At 43.9% G+C, this 24,078-nt stretch overlaps 1 protein-coding gene across 1 annotated transcript in view; it reads left to right on the forward strand.

The window, feature by feature from the left end:
* The window catches only part of BEND4 (BEN domain containing 4), a gene marked incomplete at both ends in the record, with an annotated part of 34,379 nt that overhangs the window by 896 nt on the left and 9,405 nt on the right, over positions 1-24,078 (forward strand). The window contains 2 exons of the mRNA XM_081100168.1: positions 7,501-8,067; positions 22,318-22,409. Coding sequence (XP_080956294.1) covers positions 7,501-8,067; positions 22,318-22,409 — 659 coding nt within the window. The remainder of the gene's footprint in view (positions 1-7,500; positions 8,068-22,317; positions 22,410-24,078) is intronic.

Here is a 24,078-nt window from a genome sequence, read left to right on the forward strand (position 1 = left end):
TCGAGCTGCTCCGGCGACCTGAGGGACGCCCTCCCTGGAGATCCTCCGCCGCCGCGACGTTTTCCCTTCCACTTCTTCCCTTCGCCTCCCTCTCTCCATTTGTTTTTCCGTCTCTCTCTCTCCTCCTTTGCCTTCTGGTCCTATTTTTCTCCTCCTCTTTGATGCGCTCAGTGTCGCGGTCTGCGCGGCTGGCTCTAGTGCGCGCTTGGTCTCCGCTTCTGTGTCTCTCCCCACCCGCCCCCCAGAGTCTCAGCCCAGCCCGTGGGCTCCTCCGTCCCCGCCACCAGGTGGACCCGGCGCTCGACCCCGCGGCCCACCTCCCGGAGGAAGGCATCCCGCCGCTCGCCCCAGCCCCGAGAGCCCGGGCGCTCCGGCCCTGGCACACAAACCCCCACCCCGCCCGCTTCCCCGCCGGGTGCGGGGGTGCGGGGGAGGGGGGGCCCTGCTGCGCCGCGGGGTCTCCCGCCCCGGAGCGTCTGGGCCAGAGCCTGCAGAAATGCCTCGTGGAGCGGGTGCACCCCAGGGTACCCGGTTCCTCTCCCTCACCTGGAGCCTGGGGGGCGGGGGGTGGGGAGGACTGGGGCTGGGAAAAGGCCAGCCCTCCTGCCTGCAGCGGAAGGAAGGTGGGCCAGTGCACACATAGCCCGGGGCCTGCGTCCCAGGGCCCTCGCTGCTCCCTGAGGACACGCAACCGCGTTTTCCTGGCTCATGAGAACTAAAAGTTCCTGCTCAGGCCTTTGATGACACTTCAGAGGCCCCCTGCCCCAAATTCTGCATCTCCGTGAATCCAGGGCTTTTATTTCTAATGAAAATACGAGCATTGTCTCTAAATGAGTTATAGGTGCCGATGCCAGTGTTCTGTTGTTTGTCAATATTTTGACACATGAAGGATGGGTTTTGAGCAAGAAAACCTAATTACAGGTTATAGTGAAGACTTGGGTTTTTTTGCATACCTCACTGATTTGGAGACGTTGGACTGCTTTGAATGGGGTTCTTATGTGGGTGCCCGTATTGTTCACTGTGTTTTGTTTGTTTGTTTCAGTTGCTCTTGGCCCAGTATTCTGTTGTGTTTTTATATTCATTCTCCAGGTCACTTGCCCACTTTTATTTTCCTCCTTATTCTTCTGTTTTATCCCCAGTAAGAGGTTTGTATTCTTCCTCCCCGGACTTGATTTGATTTGTTCATGCCCATTTTTAACCCCAGCGCTGCTTTATCTTTCTATATTTTTATTTTGTTTTTCAGAAGTGAGTCCTTTTCCTGTTTTCTGTGTTTTGCTTAACTCATTTGCATAACCTCAGTTCCACCGTGTTCATTGGGTTTTCCCCCCTCTCCTTTTCCGGTCCAGTTTAGTCTTTACTCTCATCTTGCTTTCTCTTGTCAGTGGTTGCTGGCTTTCAGTCTGTTACTTCCTTTTATACACAATAAATCTGCCCCTCTCATTTCCACTTTTACCCATAGTTTTATTTTACCTTGCTTTTCCCTTCTTTTCTCTGCACTAGTCACTTGCTCTCCTGCCCGTAGTCTTTCCTACTCTGGCACTTTCCCTGCTGCTTTCTTTCACAAGTAGTTTCCTTTTTCTTTTTTGCCTTTCTCATTGTGTTCTAAATGCTCTCTTTTAGTGTTTCTTCTAATAACCTATTTAGTCTACTTTGTCTCTGTCCCCAGGTGGAAATCACATCACTGAATCTAAAGAAGTGAAAAGGGGCTTGTCGATGACCCCTTTCTTTTATTGTCAAGGCTTCTTTTTTCTTTCTTTCTTTTCTTTTCTTTTTTTTTTTTTTTTTTTTTTTTTTAGAGAGAGGTCATAGAGTGGTAAGTTTGATAACACTGAAGGTCAGGATACCACGTGCTTGGTCTGGGGGGAAAAATAGCCCATGGTACTAGACATCATGAATTGTGGTCCTATTAGTCACTGATGGACAAGGCCATCTCCTAACAGGCACAGTGATGTGAGTGACCATCAGAGGGACAGTCACCTGAAGTGTTGATTGGCTCGTTGATGAACTAGTGGTTCCACTTTGAACCAATGAGCATGTGTGCTCAGAGGGATGACCATTTAAGCATACTGAGTGGGGGTGGGGGTGGTCATTTATTTGTTGCCCCCTAACAAAAGTGTTATTCCAGTTCTCTCAAACCACCTAGTAAAGAAAACTGGAAATAGTCAGAACATGCTTAAATGAGTCAAGTATAGAAGAAGGGGAATAAGAGTGTCCAGAGCAAATGCAGTGAGGAGATGAAAGGCTTGAAGTGAATCTCGTTTGTCATTGAGGGCCATAAACCATTGAGAAGAGAAATACGTGATTAAAAATAGATTTTTTTCAACATTCTTATAAAATATCATGAAGAGTGTACTAGTAATTTTCCTTAAAAGGGGTGAATATACCATGGTTTTAAAAGCATGTTTTTCCTCTGCGGGAGGCTTAGAGTTAAAACCCACGTAGATCTTGATATGCAGCCTAAATTTGGCATCAGGAAATGGGAAATTGCATCTTTAAGCAGAGTACAATCAAAAATGAATTACAATAAATCCTATATAATTGCATAGGTCATTCTCTTTAATGAGATTTTATTAACCTGACTGTCAAGCTTTTGAGTCAGGCAGATATTTTATCTTCTTCAACTGATAAAAGTGTCAGCTATAAACCACCATATAAATATTCATAAATCTACACATCTGTGGCAGCCTATCAGCATCATTCTTTTGGACATTAAAAGCATTCTAATTACTTTCTGTCTAGCAGAGCTGAAATGCTGCCTGTTATAGTATGTGCTTGGCAGGCATGATTGCTTTTGTTTGCCATCACAAATAGCAGCATCCTATTTTATATACCGATGGTCCAGAAAATATTCAGGGATTGACTGAGCAGGATGAGTATTAGGGAGCACCATCTGGTTTTGATAGCACCAAGTATATTAACTCATCTGTTAATTTTTGACACATCATTGATTTATTTATTTAGAAAAATTGCATCCTGTTTTGCTGTGTTGATGTTTGCCATTACGAAAAAAAAATAGGATGACATTTTTTTTAAAAGACATAGTTCATTGATTTAAGACAAGGGGGATGCTTCCAAAGAGGCATTCATTCTCTAACTTTCTATGCCATGACGTCCTTTCTTAAAAAGAAGGTATATTACTGTTTTAAGGAAATTAATATATTTTGAACTAGCTGGAAATCCTTTGGGTAGATATACTATATAAATACATAATAGTAAGTCACAAAAATTTTTTTGGCTTCTGCATTTTTAATATTAATAGATTTCACCCTTCGCTGGGCTAAAATCAAAAGGTTACCACTAATCTCAACTACTGTGATCTCCTTCATAGAAACAGAATACTCTTGGGGATATGCTGTGATGGACAAATTCCACCCAAGGCTTTGCTTACAAAGAAGCACAAAGTAGGGACCCTGTGTTTGATTGCTGACTTCCTATCTGTCTTATTCACTTACAGATTTAAGATGGATTAAACCACTTAAATTCAGAAAAATTTCTAGAAATGAAAATTTTTAATTAAAAAAATAACCATGGGTTCAGACTCTGGAATCAGATTAGGTGCAATTTGCCCCCTGATATCTCCCAACAGTCTGCACAGTAAAGCAAAATAAGTTAGATAGAAGTGGTCATTGTAGGGTGGTTTGTGACTAACATTTTATGTGTCTATCAGAGAAGGTAGGGATAAAATAAGTAGTTTTAAAGTCCCTTTGTAAACTGATGACTTTGTACTTCTCGGCCATCATCTGAGTGGAGCATTCTGTGACTAGAGGGGAAAAACAGTTTAAAAATTCAAAATACACGTTCACACTTTGCACAATTAAGAATCATGGATCAGTGGCCATTCAAATGTGTGCATATGAAAACAACTTTTCTCCATTTCTTAGCGATAACGGGCATAGTACAACACTTGCATTTCTAATTATATTCTGTCTGGAAAGCTGAAGTATTGCTGGCTGCAGAATGTATTAAGTGGAAAGATTTACTGTTTTCTACCAAGTGTAATAGTAATATTTTTCATCACACTCTTCAATGTATTGATAGTAAAACTATTCAAATATTTTAATATACTGAAAAGAGAAGAAATTCCATTTTAACACTTATAGTTGCTGTTTTTGCATATGTCAAGTCTGAGAATGCAGCATTTAAAAAAACTGCAGGCAAAAACTTATTTATGGTTGTAGCTATTCTCTGATATTATGAGTGCACTTTAATACATTATCTTCATAATGTAGGGTATTACATAATGATTCCTTTTTCAGCATATTATGAGTTTATCCTTCAATTAAGAAAACAAATCATACTTGTCCCTAAGTCAGATTCTTTTCCCTTAAATCTTTACCCTAATGTGATTTATCAATATGATTAAAACTACTGAGTCTTATTTAGGATAGTGAACAAATATATTGAGCAATTTTTTCTAGACAATTCTATTTTAGCCTTCCCTTTCATATTTTGTTCCTTTCATCAAGGTTATGTTAACAGTGTATAGGCTGTAAATCAATTGGGACTATGCTGATTAAAATGCAAACAGTAAATACAACTTCAGGTCTAGAATGGGATTATAGGATTAAAATGAATGAAAACTGCTAGTGTGCTAGAATTGAAAATTCCCAATCAATATCATCCTTTGATTTTACTAATAAAAGAACAAAAACCCGCAAGTAAAGAAATGAAGAGGCAACATCTTAACCCACCCCAGTTAAATGGTTCAGCTGTTTACTATCTTGTTTTTGGTCATAGTGAAGAAATGATACCCAAATATTTGAGGTCTTTCCCCCATTAAGTTTTTATTTAAATCATGGGCTCAATTCTTCACTCCACCTGGCAGGGGGCAGAGCACCGTCAATTTCAGTGGTTGGTGTGTGGAGATGCTTGCCATGTCTATATCCCTTTTTCTCCAAGGCAGGAAACAGACTACCTTGGTAGCTTCTTCAGCCAAGTTCCCAGCCCATCAATCCATTCTGGCTTGAAACTATGCCTGGCATCTGGTTCCTTCTTTAGCCCTCAAACTAGTGGTGTAAAACAACAGACCTTTGTCTATGTGTGGGATTCAGGACAGGGGTACAAATGCAAGCCCACATATCATAGATCTAAATAATTAAAAGACCTACTCAAGCTAACAAACAAAAGTATGTTCTATCTGCCTACCCTGGCAAAGACACCATCATCATGACCACGTTTGACTTTCAGCCAGCCTGTGGCCTTCTGTTGCCACCCCCAGCGTCATCTTCCTGTAGCAGGGACCTCCTATGCACACACGTATGGCTGCCCCAGTTCAAACTTCCAAGCTCTGGCGCCATGGTCTGTCTTTGGGAAGATGGCTCAGGGAAGAGACCAGCCCTTGGAAGCAGTTTGACTCGGGAATTCCATTCCTCGCTGTGGGGAGAGTGTGGGCTAGAGGGGGAGGGTCTAGGCAGGGGCCCTCCTGCCCTGTCTAGGGCAGTACTACTCCTAAGAGTGAGGAAGCACAAGCCAAGAAGAAAATGCTACTGTGGCCTCCCAGCCCGCTTAGAGGGAGGGGTCTTGCCACCCCCACCCAAGTAAAGCTGAAACTGCTATGAACTGAGATCCTCTGTTTGTATACAGGAGTCCCTCATGCATTCAGTAAATGTTTCTTGAGGTACCATGCCGGCCCTCGGACCCCAGTGCACTCCATCCCACTGTGCTCATGGGAAGTAGTCTCTCTTCCTCTCCTGAACCTAAGAGCGCCGGTCTCTGTGTGCTGACTTCTGATTGTTTCAGGGGGATCTGGGAACGGTAGCATTGTATGGATTTGGGAGATATGAGGGGTGCTTCCTGTATGCCAGGTATCTTGAAATAGGAGATGTGGACCCCCCTCCAATTCTCCCAGTACCTTAATTACTTCAGGAAAGAATAGTAAGAAAAAGCACCCTAGCTGGTTTGGCTCAGTGGATAGAGCATCAGCCTGTGGACTGGAGGGTCCTGGGTTTGATTCTGGCAAGAGCATGTACCTGGTTGCAGGTTCGATCCCCGGCCCTGGTCAGGGCACGTGCGGAGGCAACCAGTTCAATGGATGGATGAGTCTCTCTCACATCAAAGTTTCTCTCTCTCTGTCTCTCCCCCTCCCTTCCACTCTCTGAAAACGAAATCAGTGGAAAATATCCCCAGGTGAGGATTAACAATAAATAAATAAATAAAATTTAAAGAAAAAAGCAAAGTGGAGCATGGAGGTTTCCGAAGGGTGGTTTCATTGGTCATATATCCTGGATTTCTGGAGAAATCAATTTCTAATCACAACTCTTATGGTTCCTTGTTCCCATAGAAGCCCTGGAGGATCTCACCATTTTTCATTTTAAAAGTTGTGGGGGTTTTGTTTTCTTGTTTGTTTTCAAGGGGGAAAATATAGCTAGTCAGCATTTTCAGAGACAGCAAGTAGCTGGTTACACACTATCATAAACAGCAGTTATTGACACCAAAAATCTACAATATTTTGTTTGTTGCCATTATTTGGGGGTGGGGGTCTCTCTCTCTCTCTCTCTCTCTCTCTCTCTCTCTCTCTCTCTTGACTTAAAAGTAGCTCATCCATGCTGGGTGGTGGTCAGGAAAGAAGGGACTCTACCTGGTGACATTTAGGATGAATTTTCCAGGCGTTTAGACTGACAATATTAAATCACATTTCCACCGTTTCGGGGTGTTTTTTTTCCCCTTTGTTTTTTTCAGTGCATTGATTGCTTTCTCTTTGCTCTTTGCTTTTGCCAATTAACAGTTAATAAGCTTTAGAATTCGTGTATGTGAACTGGCATTCTCATGCCATTTTAGGAGGTGTGGCACCCTGACAGAAGAGGCACTGCTGCTTTTCAGATGACGCTGACAGAGATCAGCCTAAACGTTGGCCTTGACGAGAAATCCAAGTTGGCAGATAAATTAAAAGAAGGAGTAGTGGGCACAGATACTGGATAGCACGTACAGTGTTGCTCTGGGGCTCCTCATGGTGTGCCTGATGGGCCCACTCTTTGTTTTATCTTAGATGTCTAGTGAGCTCTTCAAAAAGACTTATCTTTCTTCTCCATTTGTATCTGGGAGCAACGTACTCTCGGCAGGGATTGTACCAGCTGATTAATAGCAAGGGCGAGAGGGCACTCCAGAAATAGAAGTAATGATTGCTCTAAGCCCTCCTATCAATGAGAAATCGAGTCTGCAGTGGCTGGCTCGATTCATTAGAGTAACGACATTAATGAAGCCGTAGGTGCGAGTTCAGACCTGTGCAGGCCAGTTAATGCCACAGGGAGGGGAATCTCTCTACGGGGCCCAAAGGCACACAGTCCAGAGGAAGGCGCTGGGGACGACTCATCAGGCACCCTACCAGCCAGAACAGCAGGAAGCTGCGCATCTTGTTAAAAGTGCATTCTCCATGCCACCTTGATACTCGATGGTAGAAATGCATATTTCTAACATTTTTTAATGTTAAACTCAAAATTGGGGACTTGGCTTATCTCTTGTCTTTGGCTGCTGGTCTCTAACGTGCCTTTTCCTGTGTTTCAGAGAGTCGCATGATCTTGGATGCCTTTGCCCAGCAGTGCAGTCGAGTTCTTAGCCTCCTCAATTGTGGAGGCAAACTTCTGGACTCCAACCATTCTCAGTCCATGATTTCTTACGTCAAGCAGGAGGGCTCAAGTTACACTGAAAGACAGGACCCGTGTCACATGGGGAAAGGGGTCCACAGTCAGACTTCAGACAGTGTAGACATAGAGATGCAATATATGCAAAGGAAACAACAAACTTCTGCCTTTTTGAGAGTTTTCACTGACTCCCTACAAAATTACCTGCTCTCGGGGAGCTTTCCAACTCCAAACACCTCATCGGTCAGCGAGTACGGCCACCTGGCCGACGTGGACCCTCTGTCAACCTCCCCCGTGCATACACTCGGAGGCTGGACCTCCCCGGCAACGTCTGAATCCCATGGTCACCCGTCGTCTTCTACGCTGCCCGAAGACGAAGAGGAGGAGGAGGAGGAAGGCTACTGTCCCAGATGCCAAGAGCTGGAGCACGAGGTCATTTCACTGCAACAAGAAAATGAAGAGCTCAGAAGGAAATTAGAGAGCATCCCAGGTACCCTGTCATGTTACTTGCAGGACAACTGCAGCTTCCTTCTTTCCATTGTCTCATCTGTGTGTGTGTATGCATGCGTGTATATGTTGCTTATTTGTTTGTTTTTGGCCAGCGATGTAGAAGAGTTGGAAAAACAAGTATGCACGGGGTACCCTTAGCCTGCCTGTGCCAAACAGAAACTTCAGGATGAGCCACTAGCCTTGTCCTGTCTGTGTTTAAGCCACATAATTCTTGGGTATAGGCCTGAAGGCCATAGTCACATTGAAAGATGCCTCTGTTGATATAAAAGTGATCCCTAAGTGTGGTACAGTGAGATCAGAATAGGCCAAGCACTGTGAGCCTGAGTTTCCTTAAAAAAATGACCCTGTTCCTTTAAAACGCCTTTTGTATTTTTACAGACATTGATATATGTGTTTTATTAATCAGAGATAGAAATTAAAATGAAACGATACCTTCAGAGGGACAGGGCTTGAGTAGTAATGAACAGATGAACTCTTCTAGTCCATTAGTTTCTCACCTTTCCTGTTAAGTTTCAACAGGCAGGGTGTCTTTTTAGCATGCAAACTCCTCCGTACAGTTAATAAGCAGCTGTAAACTAAAAGGAATAGATCGAAGACAGACCAGTAATTAGGCTGATCCCAAACTATTTGTGCCCCTGGCAAAATATGAGGCATTTTCTGCCTCTTAGAGACACTAGATTTGCAGAAAAGTAAAAGTCATCATTATGGCAAGGTACTGATTATGCTTATGTATTTGAATTCATGCCTGCATGTCTGTGGCTGACAAAAGATATTAAGCCCTGGCCAGTGTGGCTCAGTTGGTTGGAGTGTTGTCCTGTGCACCCAAAGGTTGCTGGTTTAATTCTCCGTCAGGGTGCCTTCAGTCAGGGTGCATATGGGAGGCAACCGGTTGTTCCTCTCCCCTCTCTCTCCTCTCCCCTCTCTCCCTAAAAAAAGGAATATATATATGTACACACACACACACACACATGTTTTCTTAAAAAATATTAAGATCATTATCTAGAGCAGTATCTTCAAACCTCTTTAATTACACAGCCATTGATAAAAAATTTTGAGCACCAATGTACACATTTATTGGTTAATTACATAGTACATGTTCTACTATACTAATACGTTATGTTCAAAATAAAGCATACATAATAAACTTAAATCTTTTAAAATCCTCACTTGAGGATATGTTTTATTGGTTGTTTTAGGGGGGGCAGGGAGAGAGACATGGATGTGAGATAAAAACATTGATGGTTGCTCCCCATATACACCCCGTCTAGGATGGAACCCACAACCTGGGTAAGGGATCAAACCTGCAACCTGTTAGTGGTACAGGACAGTGGAGCCACCCAACCAGGGCTACGTTTAAATTTTTGAAAGCTGATACATAAATATAAACAGAAGTCACTTTTTTTTCCTAACTCGGTGTCTTTGTGCCACCCAATTAGGCGGCTGAATCTAGAAAGGGCATGTTGAAAGAAGTCACCCACGTGGGAAGCAAAAACAATTGTGAAGAATTGCCAAATCAGAAATTTATTTCCTTTCTTTTTATTTAAAAGAATTTTCCAAGTAGACCTAAGGTTTGGTTCAGAATATTTTGGAATTAGATTTCATACAGTAGTTTTATGGGAGGGAAGCAAGAGGTAAAGTAAATCCATTCCTTCTTTTGTGTTTGAGCCTTGGGGTTAGATACAGAGTCACGGTGTCTTCTGCCAGGTTGCCACGTATTCCACCAGGTTGGCACTGACTGCAGGAGAGAGACTGGGTAGAACCTGCAAAACTATAATGGAACTAGAGCACTTCCAAGTCAGAGAGATATGGGTGCAGCTAACACATTGTGGGATTTTACAACTTTCACAGTTCCATAAATGATGGTCAATTAACTATGGGATTTTACCTCCAAAGCAGTATTTCCCATTTTACTCCCCACTCCTTCTCTTTCATTGAGGGAGAAAATCAAGACCAACCAATTGTGATACTTAAATCAGCTATTCAGAGCTGTGGGTAAGAGTTCTAGAGTGCAAGGACAGGTGACATAAATGTCCAGGGTATTATTGCCTAATTCCTAATCCTAAATATTTGGCAAACCATCTGTCCTTGGTAAGTTCTATGCAAATAGGGGGTTTCAGCCCACCTCTCATTTCCTGAATCTGTCCCAGATGAAATGTCTATGTTGGGGATAATGCATCACAGACCTGCCACTAATCACTGTCCTTGTCTACTTCCCGGGAAGACAGAAATGCTGCAATTTCTTGACCCCCTCTTGGCGCTCAGACATTGAATAGCACAGGTTGATATTAGCTAATTACTATTACTGTAAGCATTTCAGCCCTGTTGATAACCTTGAACTTGAACCAACAGACATTTTACATGGAGAACAATGGTTGTGTTAATAATCTATACTGAAACCCAGCTATAAAGATGAAAATCAGTTTGACTGTTATGGATAGAAAAAAAATTACTATAAAGCGCAGGAAATAATTTATTTGTGATCACTTTATACATGTCCTCACTACCTGGGGACACCTTAGCATTGGGCATCAGGTTGAATGTGTCACCTGGAGCTGAAAACTCGACTCAAAAAGAGACATTATTGCCCTCTTGCCTTCATCTCCCAACTTCTGTTTTGACTAAACAACCAACCAGACTGGTGATCACCCAAGAATCCACTTTTCACTCCATTAGCTATCTGTTTTGAGGGGGGGAATCTGTTATTTTTAGATACCCACTTGAAGAAAAGTGCAGCAAGTAGCACTCTGGGTTTGCATGTATCAAGAGTATTTTGCAAGTAGTAACTTTCCAGTGTCATGTGGGATCGATTTTCTCTAATCATTGTCAGCTTCCCACTGGCCCCAGTAAACCTCTGTTGTCCTGGAGGCCAGTACATTTGCATGGAAGGACCTGGGACTTTCCGCTGGTGGAACCTAGTTACAGCCCAGCAGGATGGATGGTTATAAAGGAGATGGTAGCATCCCGCAGTTAGCAGAGGAAATAAGGTTAACAGGGAGATGGGGCACCTGCTCCAGGTCTGAGCCAAGACACTTGCCTCAGCCACTTCTCTGCCTCCCCACAGTCATGCTGGTGAGCAGCACTGAGATTCTTGTTTTGTTGTTGTTGTTCTTGTTTTTCCTGAAATAAAGCTTTAGTACCTGAGAGCAATTCTTGATGTGAACGTTCAAAAGACATGAGCCTATTAGTTTACAGGAAGAAAAGATTGTGCTTGGGTAGCTATCAAAGGGGGAAAGAAAGGTAGATCTTACTAAAAGGAAAGGCGGGGAGAGGTGTTCTTTCCAGCACTACTTGAGAGGGTCTGTGTTACTGTATTATTTGTGAAACATTCAACAAAGTCTTACTAATTATCAACTACCTGCAAGCAAAGGGCTCTGGACAATACTCGCTAACTTACTTTCCAAAGTTAACTTGCACATGTAGGCAATTAAATATTTTATCCCAAAGACGTATTAGCACATTTTCTTCTGTGTTAGATGATCACACTAGAAATTAGACAGTCTGTTTAAAAGTTTAAATTTTTTAAAGTAAAGTGAAAACAGGTTAAAAGAAAAAAGGCACAAAAGGAAAAGATGTTTGGGTCAGGAATAGAAAGAGCTGCGAGGTTATTAAAGGAAGGAAAATGGGCCCTAGCCAGTTTGGCTCAATGAATACAGCATCAGCCTGTGGACCAAAGGTCCTGGGTTCGATTCTGGTAAAGGGCACATACCTTGGTTGCAGGTTCCTCCCCGGCCCGGGCCTTCGATAGGGACTCGTGCAGGAGGCACCAATTGAATTGTTTCTCTTACATCAATATTTCTCTGTCTTACCCTCTCACTTCCACTCTCTCTAAAAATCAATGGAAAAATATCCTTGGGTGAGGATTAAAAAATAAATAAAAAATGAAGGAAAATGCTGGGGAAACCTTTCGTGGAGAGGGCGTCAGCTTAGAGTACTGACATTTATTTAAAAAGCTTACCATCAGCACTAGGTGACAAAAAGTCATAAGAGAGGATGGATATCAGATATCATTTTTTCATGTAAATTAAGACCCCGGTGAATGTAAGGCACACCAATACTTTGTGTTCCACAAAGAAAGAAGAAAAACTCTGCAATAGATTATAATTATCTTCAAACACCAAGTTCAGAGATTTTAAAATATGAAAATACAGGTGTCAGAACCATAAGATATGGTCATTTAAAAATAATTTCCTAAGTAAAATTATTATGATACATTATAGGACAGAAATACTTGTTGATATTTTTAAAGAACTTTCTACTTTTTAAAAAATACACTTAATATCATTTCAGGTTATCCTCGTAACTCCAGTATTTCCAATTGAAACCTGGACAGGTGATCTCTGTGCAGACCTGGGAATGTACTCCAGGCCTCTGCTCCAGATCTAGGTTATTAGCAGCTTCCACCCTCCAAACAGTCAATCTCATTTTCATGGTAGTTATCTTCTCTAAAGTTGCTGTGGGCACTGAACACTGAACCATTGCTCCTAGGGAAGTGGTTGGCAAACTGCGGCTCGCGAGCCACATGTGGCTCTTTGGCCCCTTGAGTGTGGCCGTGAAGTTTCAGTCGCACTGTACGTGCGTGCCCGCACGTGGTATTTTGTGGAAGAGCCACACTCAAGGGGCCACAGTTTGCCAACCACTCTCCTAGGGCCGTGGTCGGCAAACTGCGGCTTGCGAGCCACGTGCGGCTCTTTGGCCCCTTGAGTGTGGCTCTTCCTAAGCCTTAGGAGTACCCTAATTAAGTTAATAACAATGTACCTACCTATATAGTTTAAATTTAAAAAATTTGGCTCTCAAAAGAAATTTCAGTCGTTGTACTGTTGATATTTGGCTCTGTTGACTAATGAGTTTGCCGACCCTGTCCTAGGGGAAATGCAGAGCTAGGTTCCTGTGAGCCTTTGGTCACAGCATTTTTATCAGCTGGGTAATACCTTATTTTATGTTTGTTTTTGTTTAGAGAGACCTTATTTAATATATAGTGTTGACTGATTAACATTGAACTCACAGCCAGCAGCACTATAACTCGTGCCTGAATGAAACTGATGTGACACAGATCATCTCCGTGAGGCACAGCACAGCCTTCTTGCACTTGGCAACACTAGACGGCACTCAGCTGTGCATTGGAGTACATTTTAAACTGCGCAATCACCAACAGTAAGCGCAAAAATGTGCATCATGTGGCATCGAAGAGACCATGAAAAGGACTCTTGTTTGTAGTGTGAGAGCTGAAATAGGCGGAGCGTTACCTTGCTCCGCCTCAGCTGGGAATGTGTGCATGGGCGGCTCAAACTTTCCAGTGACCTGCAAACGACCCCACGAGCCCCTTGAGTGTTGATTTGACCATTAGAGAGCAGGCAAATTTGCAAATACAGAAGCCGCAAATAAAGGGGATCGCCTGCTACAAACTGGAGAACGAACCTTGGATTCCGCAGTTCTGATCCTAGTAGTCCACAGCTGTCATTTTCTAAGATTCTTAAAAGTAAATCCATGTCAGCTTTGGGGTAATAGTAATTTAGCCAGAATAAAAAGCCCTTGGAGTTAATGCAGTGTGGATTCACCAGTACCTCCAGACTGCTCACACCGCGCTGCAAACTCACATGTGCCCAGAAGTGCTTGCAGAAGAATGCTCGGGCCGACTTCTGGGCCCGAGAAACACACTGTGATCATATTTAATGTGTGTGTGTTGGGGGGCGGGGGGGGGGGGTGGGAGACAATGAATACATGTAAATTTTTCATTGTAAAAAAATTAGAGGCTAGCCAGTGTGGCTCAGTGGTTGAGCGTCAACCTATGAAGTAGGAGGTCATGGTTTGATTCCCAGGCTAGGCACATGCCCAGGTTGCAGGCTCTATCCCCAGTGTTGGGCATGCAGGAGGCAGCTGATCAATGATTCTCTCATCATTGATGCTTCTATCTCTCCCTCACTTCTCCCTTCCTCTCTGAAATCATTAAAAACATATTTTTTTAAAAGTTAGAGCAAATGGTATGAACAGAGAATCAAGTTTTTTTACTTAGAATTTGGTAAAAGTCATCACAACTCTTGTTACAGCCGCAGGTGAGATTGAAGGACACGGAACAACATGAGGTGAAGAGAAAGGATTTCAAGTCAAACCGGAGTTTGGATTCCTGCTCCTGCTATTTGCAGGCTGTGATTTCCGGCAAATCACTTAATGATTCTGAGCCGCAGATTCCTCTTTCTGTAAAGTGAGGTGAATAACACTATAGGAAGGTTGGAAGTAATGTGTTCATTAAGTAGCAATGAGGTGTCCCGGTAGGCACTCAGTAAATGGTGACTTGAAGAACCAGAGAGGGAAACTTGTTGCCTAGTAAGACAGAAATCTTAAGTCAGGGGTCCTCAAACTTTTTAAACAGGGGGCCAGTTCACTGTCCTTAGACCGTTGGACGGCCGGACTATAGTTTAAAAAAAACACTATGAACAAATTCCTGTGCACACTGCACATATCTTATTTTGAAGTAAAAAAACAAAACGGGAACAAATACAATATTTGTGTTTGCATGTGGCCTGCGGGCCGTCGTTTGAGGACCCCTGTCTTAAGTGGGTTTCTTAGATTAGAAGTGGCATTCTTACCTTGTAAAGAGGCACCGTTCAGTTAGTTCCCCAGGTGAGAAACCTCAGATCTATCCATGCAGCATCTCTCTCCGCTGTCCTCAGCCTCTTCTCCTGTGGATTCCAGCTCAGACATCCCCATCAGTGGCTCCCTCCTCTCACCCTCCGCTTTCATCGGGGCTTATCTCACAGCACGGGCTGCTGCAGTCGCCACTCAGCTCCCCTCCCGGACGCCAGGCTCTGCCACTGCTGAAAAGCCTCTGAAGGCTTCACACGTCCGTGGAATCAAGCCCAGCACCCTCCGTGCAGCACGCGCAATCCTCTGCTGCCTGGGCTTTCCCTGCCTGTCTCTGTAGACTTGAATCTCACTTCCCGCCATACACCAAGTGTCCCAGCCCCACTGGACAGTGCCATTCCTGAGGAGCCATACACTTTCTGCTTCTGGTCTCCCCTTATGCCTGCTATCCCTTCTAAGAACACAGCGTCCTTTTTCCCACTTGAGAAACTCCACCTCGCCTTTCAGTGTTCGGTTCAGGGGACACTCCTCTTTAACACTAGAAAGACTGAAATTTAGTATATACCTATATTGCCCAAAAGCAGTCAAAATGACTGCATTGTGAAAGAATAATATCGGAGCACTCTTCACTTATGTTCCTTAGCTTTTCCAATAACTCACTTCTATTCGACATTTCTTTCATGAATTTAGGGCGCAAAAGAAATAAAATAAACAACATTAGAACAAGCATCACTGCATAAAGATTCGAATAACAAGTACTACTTTAGCTTATTGAGCAACTGCAACTTATCAGGTATTGACAATTTATCATGTACTTGTATGTTATCATGTGACGGTAATCGAAAAAAAATGAAAACTGTTATTTCAATACAGAGCCGAACTGGTCATATAAGAAATTTACTCAATTCAATAATAAGAGTCATAATTTCCCAAGCAGTCAAAATGACTGCTTTTGGGCAATATAGGTATAACACACACACATATATATATATATATATATATACCGGAAATGAAGGAGAGGGAGGTAACTACAATTATTAATAAACACATTTATATGTTGTACAAAAAGTCACAAAATTCTAAGACATTGTGTCCTTATATACATAATTGTTTTTCTAATTGAAATTATAAAGCAGTCAAAATGACTTCCTTGGGCAATCTAGTGTTAACAAACCTCTCCCACGGTTCCCAGGCAAAATCAACCACTTCCCATCAAGCCTATTTCTGTTAAAGTCCGTATCAGGGGAAGGTCTTACTTTTTGTATGTGTCTCTCTCCTGATGGCCTGAAACGGGAGAGGCAGGCCATTAAGGTCCTTGAGGACAGAGACCTGTCACCTTTGTATCCCTACTCTCCAGCCCAGCGTCAGGCATGTAGCATCCACACGTCAATTAGGTTACACAGAATGTTGTCATTATCAAAAGCATAACCATGCATCTGTTGGCTGAGTAATGCTTAAAGCTCATTGTTTATTTCTAGCTATTTACAGTTCAGGAGCTCATACTTTACAGCGACGATGTAAGTAGGACACTCAGAGATGTTTCCAGCGCAGATGGCCTGGTCCTCGAAGACCGTGAAGGATGTCGGTCTCCCTGTGAAATTGTACGTCATGTATTTTGAGATCGAGTTTTGAGATTTACAAACAATTATAGAGCAAGGTAGCTTACATAACGCTTGAGGAATGAGAAGAGAAACTCTGATCAAGATTTTAACACAATAATCTGCAATGAAAATCAGGCCCTTGAAACCCAAGTGCCCTTAGAACAGGCAAAAAGAGAATTGCAGCAGCTCCTTGGAAGAGCCATACCTCACAGTTGTCACTCAGACTAGACAGCAGCCCAGTCAGCAGAGGCAGTATGTGCTGGGTGCCTTCTGCTTTACATGCATTTCAGTTAATTCATGTATGTAGCAAGTAATATCCCTTTTTTTTTTTAAATCCTCAGTATTTTCCATTGATTTGTTTTTTTAATATGTTTTTTTGATTTTAGAGAGAGGAAGGGAGAGAAACATCTATGTAAGAGAGAAACATGGTTCGGTTGCCTGCCTCCAGCACACACCCTGACTGGGGACCACACGCACAACCTGGGCATGTACCCAGGAATCGAACCAGCAACCTTTAGGTGCATGGGAGGACTCTCAACCAACTAACACATACTGGCCAGGGCTCCATTGATTTTTTTTTATAGAGAGAGGGAAAGAAACAATCTATTGCCTCCCGGGGATCAAACCCCCAACCTAGGTATGTGCCCTGACTAGTAATGAAGCCCACAGTCTTTTATTATGTGTATGGGATGACGCTCAACCAACTGAGCCACCAGGCCAGGCATAATATTCTTGTTTTACAGATGAGATAACAGAGGTTAAGAGAGGTTAACCAGTTAACTGTGACGATATTTTACATTTAATTTAAAAAGGTCCACCACTCGCATCTATAGACGCTTATGGTGTACAAATGGCTAAGTAGCTTGCCCGGGATCACACAGCTCAAAAGTACCAGAGTCAGTGCATGAAGGGAAAAAAATAGTATCCACCAATTACCTTTGGACCAATTCCCCAGCCTTTCTGTCAGTGAACTGTTATATACTAGTATTCTCTTAGACCAGCTTCTTTTTTAAAATATATTTGTATTGATTTCAGAGAGGGAGGGAGAGGGAGAGATGGAAACATCAATGATGAGAGAGAATCATTGACCGGCTGCCTCCTGCATGCCCCCTACCCGGGACTGAGCCCACAACCCGTCCATGTGCTCTGATTGGGAATCGAACTACGACCTCCTTCTTCACAGGTCGATGCTCAGCCTCTGAGCCACACCAGCTGGGTCTCAGACTGTCTCGAAGACCCTGTCTGTGTGGGTTTAACTAACTTTCCCTGATGACGACGTGAGTCATCCACCCAGGCCAGGGCATCTTCGTTGTGAGCGCAGCACATTCATCTGGGTAGCTCAGGTATTTGCAACCTGATATTGGCAACCGACTCCTCTCAGTTTGGGCTTGATTGATGCAAAAGATCTTCCTACTTTGCTTTCTCCCTCCCAGGTATTTGATACTTTTCCCAGAATTGTCAAATATACATTTTAAAATGTCACTGCATAGAGGAGGGGAAAAAATGGTAAATGTCAATATCAGGACAGGCAGTAGGGACATTTTGGGTACCTTCATATCCTCGCTTCTCATTAGTCAGAAGTTGCTACAGTTTTGGTTCCTCATTTATTTTTTTATTCACCTTTCTAGATCAGGGGTCCTCAAACTACAGCCCGCGGGCCACATGCTAATACAAATATTGTATTTGTTCCCGTTTTGTTTTTTTACTTCAAAAAGAACAGTGTGCATAGGAATTTGTTCATAGTTTTTTTTTAAACTATAGTCCGGCCCTCCAACAGTCTGAGGGACAGTGAACTGGCCCCCTGTTTAAAAAGTTTGAGGACCCCTGTTCTAGATGGACCTGACTCTGTCAGAATGCGTGAGGGAGCGAGCCCTGCCCGATGGGGCTGGGGCGGGTGGCTTCTCCATCAGCCATGACTCGCTTAGGATTCATCACGTGCACCAGGAGACAATTAGATGTGAAGGCCTCCGGAGCATCCGTCAGCTCCTTGGGAATTCTGTGATCTTTCGGCTGCCGTAAGCCCTGACCTCTCTCTCCTTAGAGGCCAAAGGAACAGGGTCAGGCCGGGGCTGCACAAAACCACACGGGAAGCCCTGGCCCCTCACCCCCCATCCGTGAGGGCCCCACGTCCTCACTCACAAAACCCAGTGTGTCCACAGAGCTGTCGGTAACAGAGCAAAAGGGCAAGAAGACCGCGGGTTTTCCACCGCTCCTGCTCAGTGCCCTGTGTGCCCCGGGCAGGCAGCATGGGGTAGCTGCGGGTCAGGATGGGCTTCCCCCTTCCTCTCTGCTGTAAGGGACACAACGACCTCCACTTTCCAGGCTGACTGGTTTATTTTATTTTTTTCCACAGAAAACATTTCACTTGGTTTTATAGCTTCCCTGTGTAAATCTAGGCAACTCTCCCAAGAGCCCTCAATCGGGGGTGATGTCCCAGATCCGTGAGGGCAGGGGCCCTGGGGAGAGGGTCCTGAGGCCTCTGCCTCCTGAGGACCAGGGCTGGGAGTTTGCCATGGGGGGCAAAGGGGCGGGGCTGCTCCGGGGCCGGGCAGTGGTTATTTCCGGTTTTTAGCAGTTGGCTGAATCTGAGCCTTATCTTCCTGGCCTTCAGCCTCGTGCCAGGCACCAACCGACAGGACCCACTCGGCTAAGGGGACCCCCTTAAGTGCAACATGTCTGAAGCAGCTGACCTTGCTCACAGCTCTTCGCACTGCTGCCCAAATACTAGCATTTGGGGTGTACAGAATGGGAGAGTCGACCTCCGAGCCCTTCCAGGGCCTGTGATCAGCCCTGAGGGTAACAGAGCCAAGGAATGGAGACATCCCTCAAACACCTTTCAGATTCTTCTAACACATGCCCACTGTAGAAATTGTTTAAAACTGATGTTTGCAAGCGCGATAAAGGATGAATGTAATAACTACACGAATCCTGCTACTAAAATATAATCATGGTTAATTACTAATTATTAACACTTTGGCTTATTTCTTTCCAGTCTCTTTCTCTAGACACATAATTACTTTAACAAGGCGGAAGTCATACTGAATATTCAGAATTTATTTTATTTTATTAGATGTATTAGGGCAACATTGATTAATAAGATTATATGAGCTTTGAGTGTACACTTCTGTGATACATCATCTGTTTATTGTGTCATGTGCTCACCACCCAAAGTCTAGTCTCCTGCTATAACCATACATTTGACTCCCTTCTTACCCTCTTCAGCCTCCCCCCAGCCCTCTCTGCCTCTGGGAGCACCACACTGTGGTCCGTGTTCATGCATTTGTTGGTCTGTTGCCTTCTGTTTTTATTCCACATATGAGTGAAATCACGTGTTTCTTGTCCTTTTCTGTCAGACTTATTTTGCTTAGCATGATACTCACAGGAGCCATCCTATTGTTCAAATGGCAGGATTTCAAATATGAGTAAGGGATCAAAAGAAGTTTCCATTCAAATCCTAATCCATTCATCAGTATTGACAAATTTTACTGAAACTTTCAAACTAGATCCAGTACCTTTCCCGTGTTACTTGGCAAAGCAGTGACATCTGTCCAGTTGCGTTCGATTCTAACCACAAACGCTGAGGACAGAGTGCTGCTCCTGGGGTCCTCCCGCTCAGCCTGTGCAGCGCAGACTTCAACCCAGGGAGTCAAGTGGATCCCAAAGGAGGCTCCCAGTCAGTGAAAACCAGAACTCGGACACAAACCTGCGTTCTGCCTCCATTAGCTTCTCCAGGCTGCTGCTTTTTCTCCCGTAATTAATGCCCATTTCGAGAGATTGGTTCTCACTCACTATGGAATCCGTTAAGTGGATTAGACTTTGAATAGGCAGGTGACATTGTGGGTACTTGACTGGTCTTATTAAACTTTGGTTTAAGGAAAGTCCTACTTCAGACTTGGCCAGGTACGCCTTCTTTTTGTTGACTTTTGAAGAATATATTTAAATGATGATCCAAGAGTGGCCTGTGACCCAGGACTGTAAGGCAGCAGCCTATAAAGATGGTTATTTAAGAAAATAATTTTTCGGCAAGAAGAAACATTTCCTAACCCACTCCTACTTCCTGTCATTCAAATTCTTCAAAGGGTGTTGATGGGGTTTTTGATTTGTAGTGTCAATGTGATATTGCCTAAAAATCCCAAAGCTGTTAGCAGTGGATAAAGATGATCATTTCTGTTCGCTTTCTTTAAAAAAAAAAAAAAGTGGTGAGAAAAAGTAAAGAAAGCCCAGTAGCGGTACTTTAAAATTGGGGCTTAGGTTAAATATTTCTTATTTTCTTTAATGTGACAAAACCATCTTAAGAAAACACCCAGCTAAGACATAGTGGCAATAATTCGTATAAATTAGGCTCTTACCTGAGCTACCAAGGCCGTTAAAAACAATTACTTAGCACTCCTGAAAGGCTTCTGAGATAAATCTTAAGATGTAGGAATTGCTTATGCAATGCTACAGAAAATGCCAGGCTCTATGTTGGATTGCTGTCTGGTCAGTTTTATTGTAATTACTCAGTGATTCTATAAGACTAAGCCTCAAAAAAATAATGAGCAGTTAATGACCTACACAATAACCAAATCTGAATCGGGCCAGGTCAGTTGGGTTTCTTGAGAGGAGAGAGAATAGGAAACCTAATGGGAACTGTGTGGCAGGTGTAATTCCGGTTGGAAACAGGACTAAATCGCATGGCAGTCCTGCTCTCTGAAGAACTAGGTATAAATCTGTCATTAAAAAAATGAGTGTTATGTTATTGATTAAAAAGTAGTAGAGTATTAGCTTCCAGTATTTTAATTTCAAAGGACATCATTGGGTACAACTGTTACAACTTGAGTGAAACAAATCATGTTCCTTCAGTGAGACGTTCCTTAAATTCATCTTAGATTAATTTTGACTGGAAAGTTTTCAGGGAATTGTGCTGAGCCTAAAAATTCCCCCCAAACCTTAGCATCTGTTCTGTATTCACAAATGGAAATAACTACATGTCAAATGCAAGAAGATTCTATTTCCTTTTAGACCAGTGGTTCTCAACCTTCTGGCCCTTTATTTCATTTATTTTTTTTAAATTGTTTTATTGCTTAAAGTATTACAAAGAGTATTACATATGGTCTCCTTTTTTTTTTCCCCTTGACATTCCCCCGGCTCCCCTACCCCCGCCCCACAGTGTCTTGTGTCCATTGGTTATGCTTATATGCATGCATACAAGTCCTTTGGTTGATCTCTTACCCCCCCTCCCAACCTTCCCCAGCCTTCCCGCTGTAGTTTGACAGTCTGTTCAATGCTGCTCTGCCTCTGTATCTATTTTTGTTCATCAGTTTATAATGGTCTTCGTTATCCATAAATAAGTGAGATCATGTGGTATTTTTCTTTCATTGACTGGCTTATTTCACTTAGCATAATGCTCTCCAGTTCCATCCATGCTGTTACAAATGGTAAGAGTTCCTTCTTTTTTACAGCAGCATAGTATTCCATCGTGTAGATGTACCACAGTTTTCTAATCCATTCACCTGCTGATGGGCACTTAGGCTGTTTCCAGATCTTACCTATGGTGAATTGTGCTGCTGTGAACATAGGGGTGCATATATCCTTTCTGATTGGTGTTTGTGCTGGAGAGGATGCGGAGAAAAGGGAACACTCATGCACTGCTGGTGGGAATGCAGACTGGTGCAGCCACTATGGAAGATAGTATGGAGTTTCCTCAAAAAGTTAAAAATGGAACTCCCATTCGACCCAGTGATCCCACTTCTAGGAATATATCCCAAGAAACTTTCTGGCCCTTTAAATACAGTTCCTCATGTTGTGACCCAACCATAAAATTATTTTTGTTGCTATTGTTATGAATTGTAATGTAAATATCTGATATGCAGGATGGTCTTAGGCAACCCCTGTGAAAGGGTCGTTTGACCGCCAAAGGGGTCACGACCCACAGGTTGAGAACCGCTGCTTTAGACAGGTTTTTGGTTTTTTTTACAAGTTTACGTCAAAAGTCTTTTTAGACCTTAAAAGTGTTCTGTTTCCTTGTGTCAGGATAGCTAATGTATAATCATTGCAATTTCTCCCACCAGTGCCCTGCCAGACTGTTCTAGATTACTTGAAGACGGTGCTACAGCATCACAACCAACTCATGATCCCACAGCCAGTTGAGCAGCCCTCCGAGGTAGGTCTCCCTTTGTAATAAGGTAAATGTTGTTCAATTGGGAATTTCCTTAAAATGAAGCATCTTGATGGCTTACCCACATATCCCAGAACAGGTTGGCTAACAAAATTCATTTCTGACTCGCTGAGGCTTAGGCATCTACCACCTGTGAGGATGCAGCCTGTGGCAAAAGATGATGCATGTATTTAACTCCCAAAGAGTCCATCTGCACTCTGGGGGCAATAAGAGAGAAATAGCCGTTTAAATAATGTGGGAAGTTTTTCCACCATTCTTTTGGCACAGGGGGCTGGAGATGGGAGTCCCCACCTGTCATTCCTCAGGCAGAGCCAGGGGTCCCGAACGCCTCTTTCTGTGAGACGTCACCCAAGCTGAGGTTCTCCAGTGTTTAGATAGATATTTCCCGACCATCAGGGCCCCTGAACGGGAGCATTTTGTTCCTCTGGACCTCAGTGGGAGAAACCACGATCTCTTCATCGTGTAGGAGAAGCGGTCTGTTCTGATGGTAATGGCTGTACCTGTTAAACCAGTACATCGGTGCAGGACCTAAGGCTCAGTTTGCTGGGTGTGTGCTTTCCATCTTAGGGACCTCAGAACCTAAATCCAGTGGGAGAGGCCACTGCACGGTACCTTACGGGGTTACCAGTGTCTAGGATTGGTAACAGGAGGCTGCAGTAGCTCCGTTTTTCCATGTGGCAGGGCGGGTTGTCCAAGTCAGTAACAGTACGTTGCTGACCCACTCTGTCATCTCGTGGTCATACACCCATCGGCATTCCCCGCGTCCAGTTAAATAATATGGAAGTGCTGTCCCTGTGCTTACCGTTTAGTAGATCCTGCCGCACACCTGTCCCCCCGACCCCTGTGCCTCTGCTGAGGAAATACACGGCCACACGGTGGTCCGGCCCCCGCGCTGTGAGAGACGGGATGAAAGGGTGGCGTCATCTCGTGCAGACGGAGGCTCAGTGCCCTGTGACCTGAGACGCTCCCTTCCCCTGACTTTGGAGGAGGGCTTTCAAAGGCCTGGTCCTTTGCGGCAGCCACAGCCTATCCTTGGTCCCACCACACCCCCTCTCGAATTCAGCAAGATAGTCAGATACCCTAGTTGAATTCCGTGTACTGACTTCTGCCACACTTCCATCAGCCTTCGCGCACACCCCACACCCCCCTCAAGGGCAGTGCCCTTGCCAGTGCCGGCTGGTCCACGTCTAGTTTACCCAGCACCACCGCCTCCTCCTAAGGCGTAGTGCTAGCCTTTATGCTTTGTCTTGTGCACTGATTTCTCTCTTGTTTCTGGGTCCTTCTCCTGAGTATCAAACACACTCAAGTCTTCCCACCCTGAAAATAAGCCTTCCTTTTCTTCCTCCTTCTCTCCACCAATTATTATCTTTTCTTTCTCCTTCCGTCACCCAAAGAATCCTCTGGCAGCACCTTCCTTCTGCACCACAGCACATCTCCCTCCTCGAAGCCTAGCCCCGATCTCATCCCCATTAGCCTCCCTAGTGCCTGCCATGGAAAGCACTTGCCAAATGGTGACCTCATTTTCTAAAAGCGATTAAACATTCAAAAGGTGGGTCCCTGTTCGTCATCTCCACCCTCTGAATTTCCACTTGCTCTCCCACCACCTGGAATCTGTCTCCAGCTCCACTGTGTGTCAGAATGCCCTGTAAGAAGC

This window comes from Myotis nattereri (genome assembly GCF_964212035.1).
Source record: "Myotis nattereri genome assembly, chromosome: 1".
Lineage (NCBI taxonomy): Eukaryota > Metazoa > Chordata > Mammalia > Chiroptera > Vespertilionidae > Myotis > Myotis nattereri.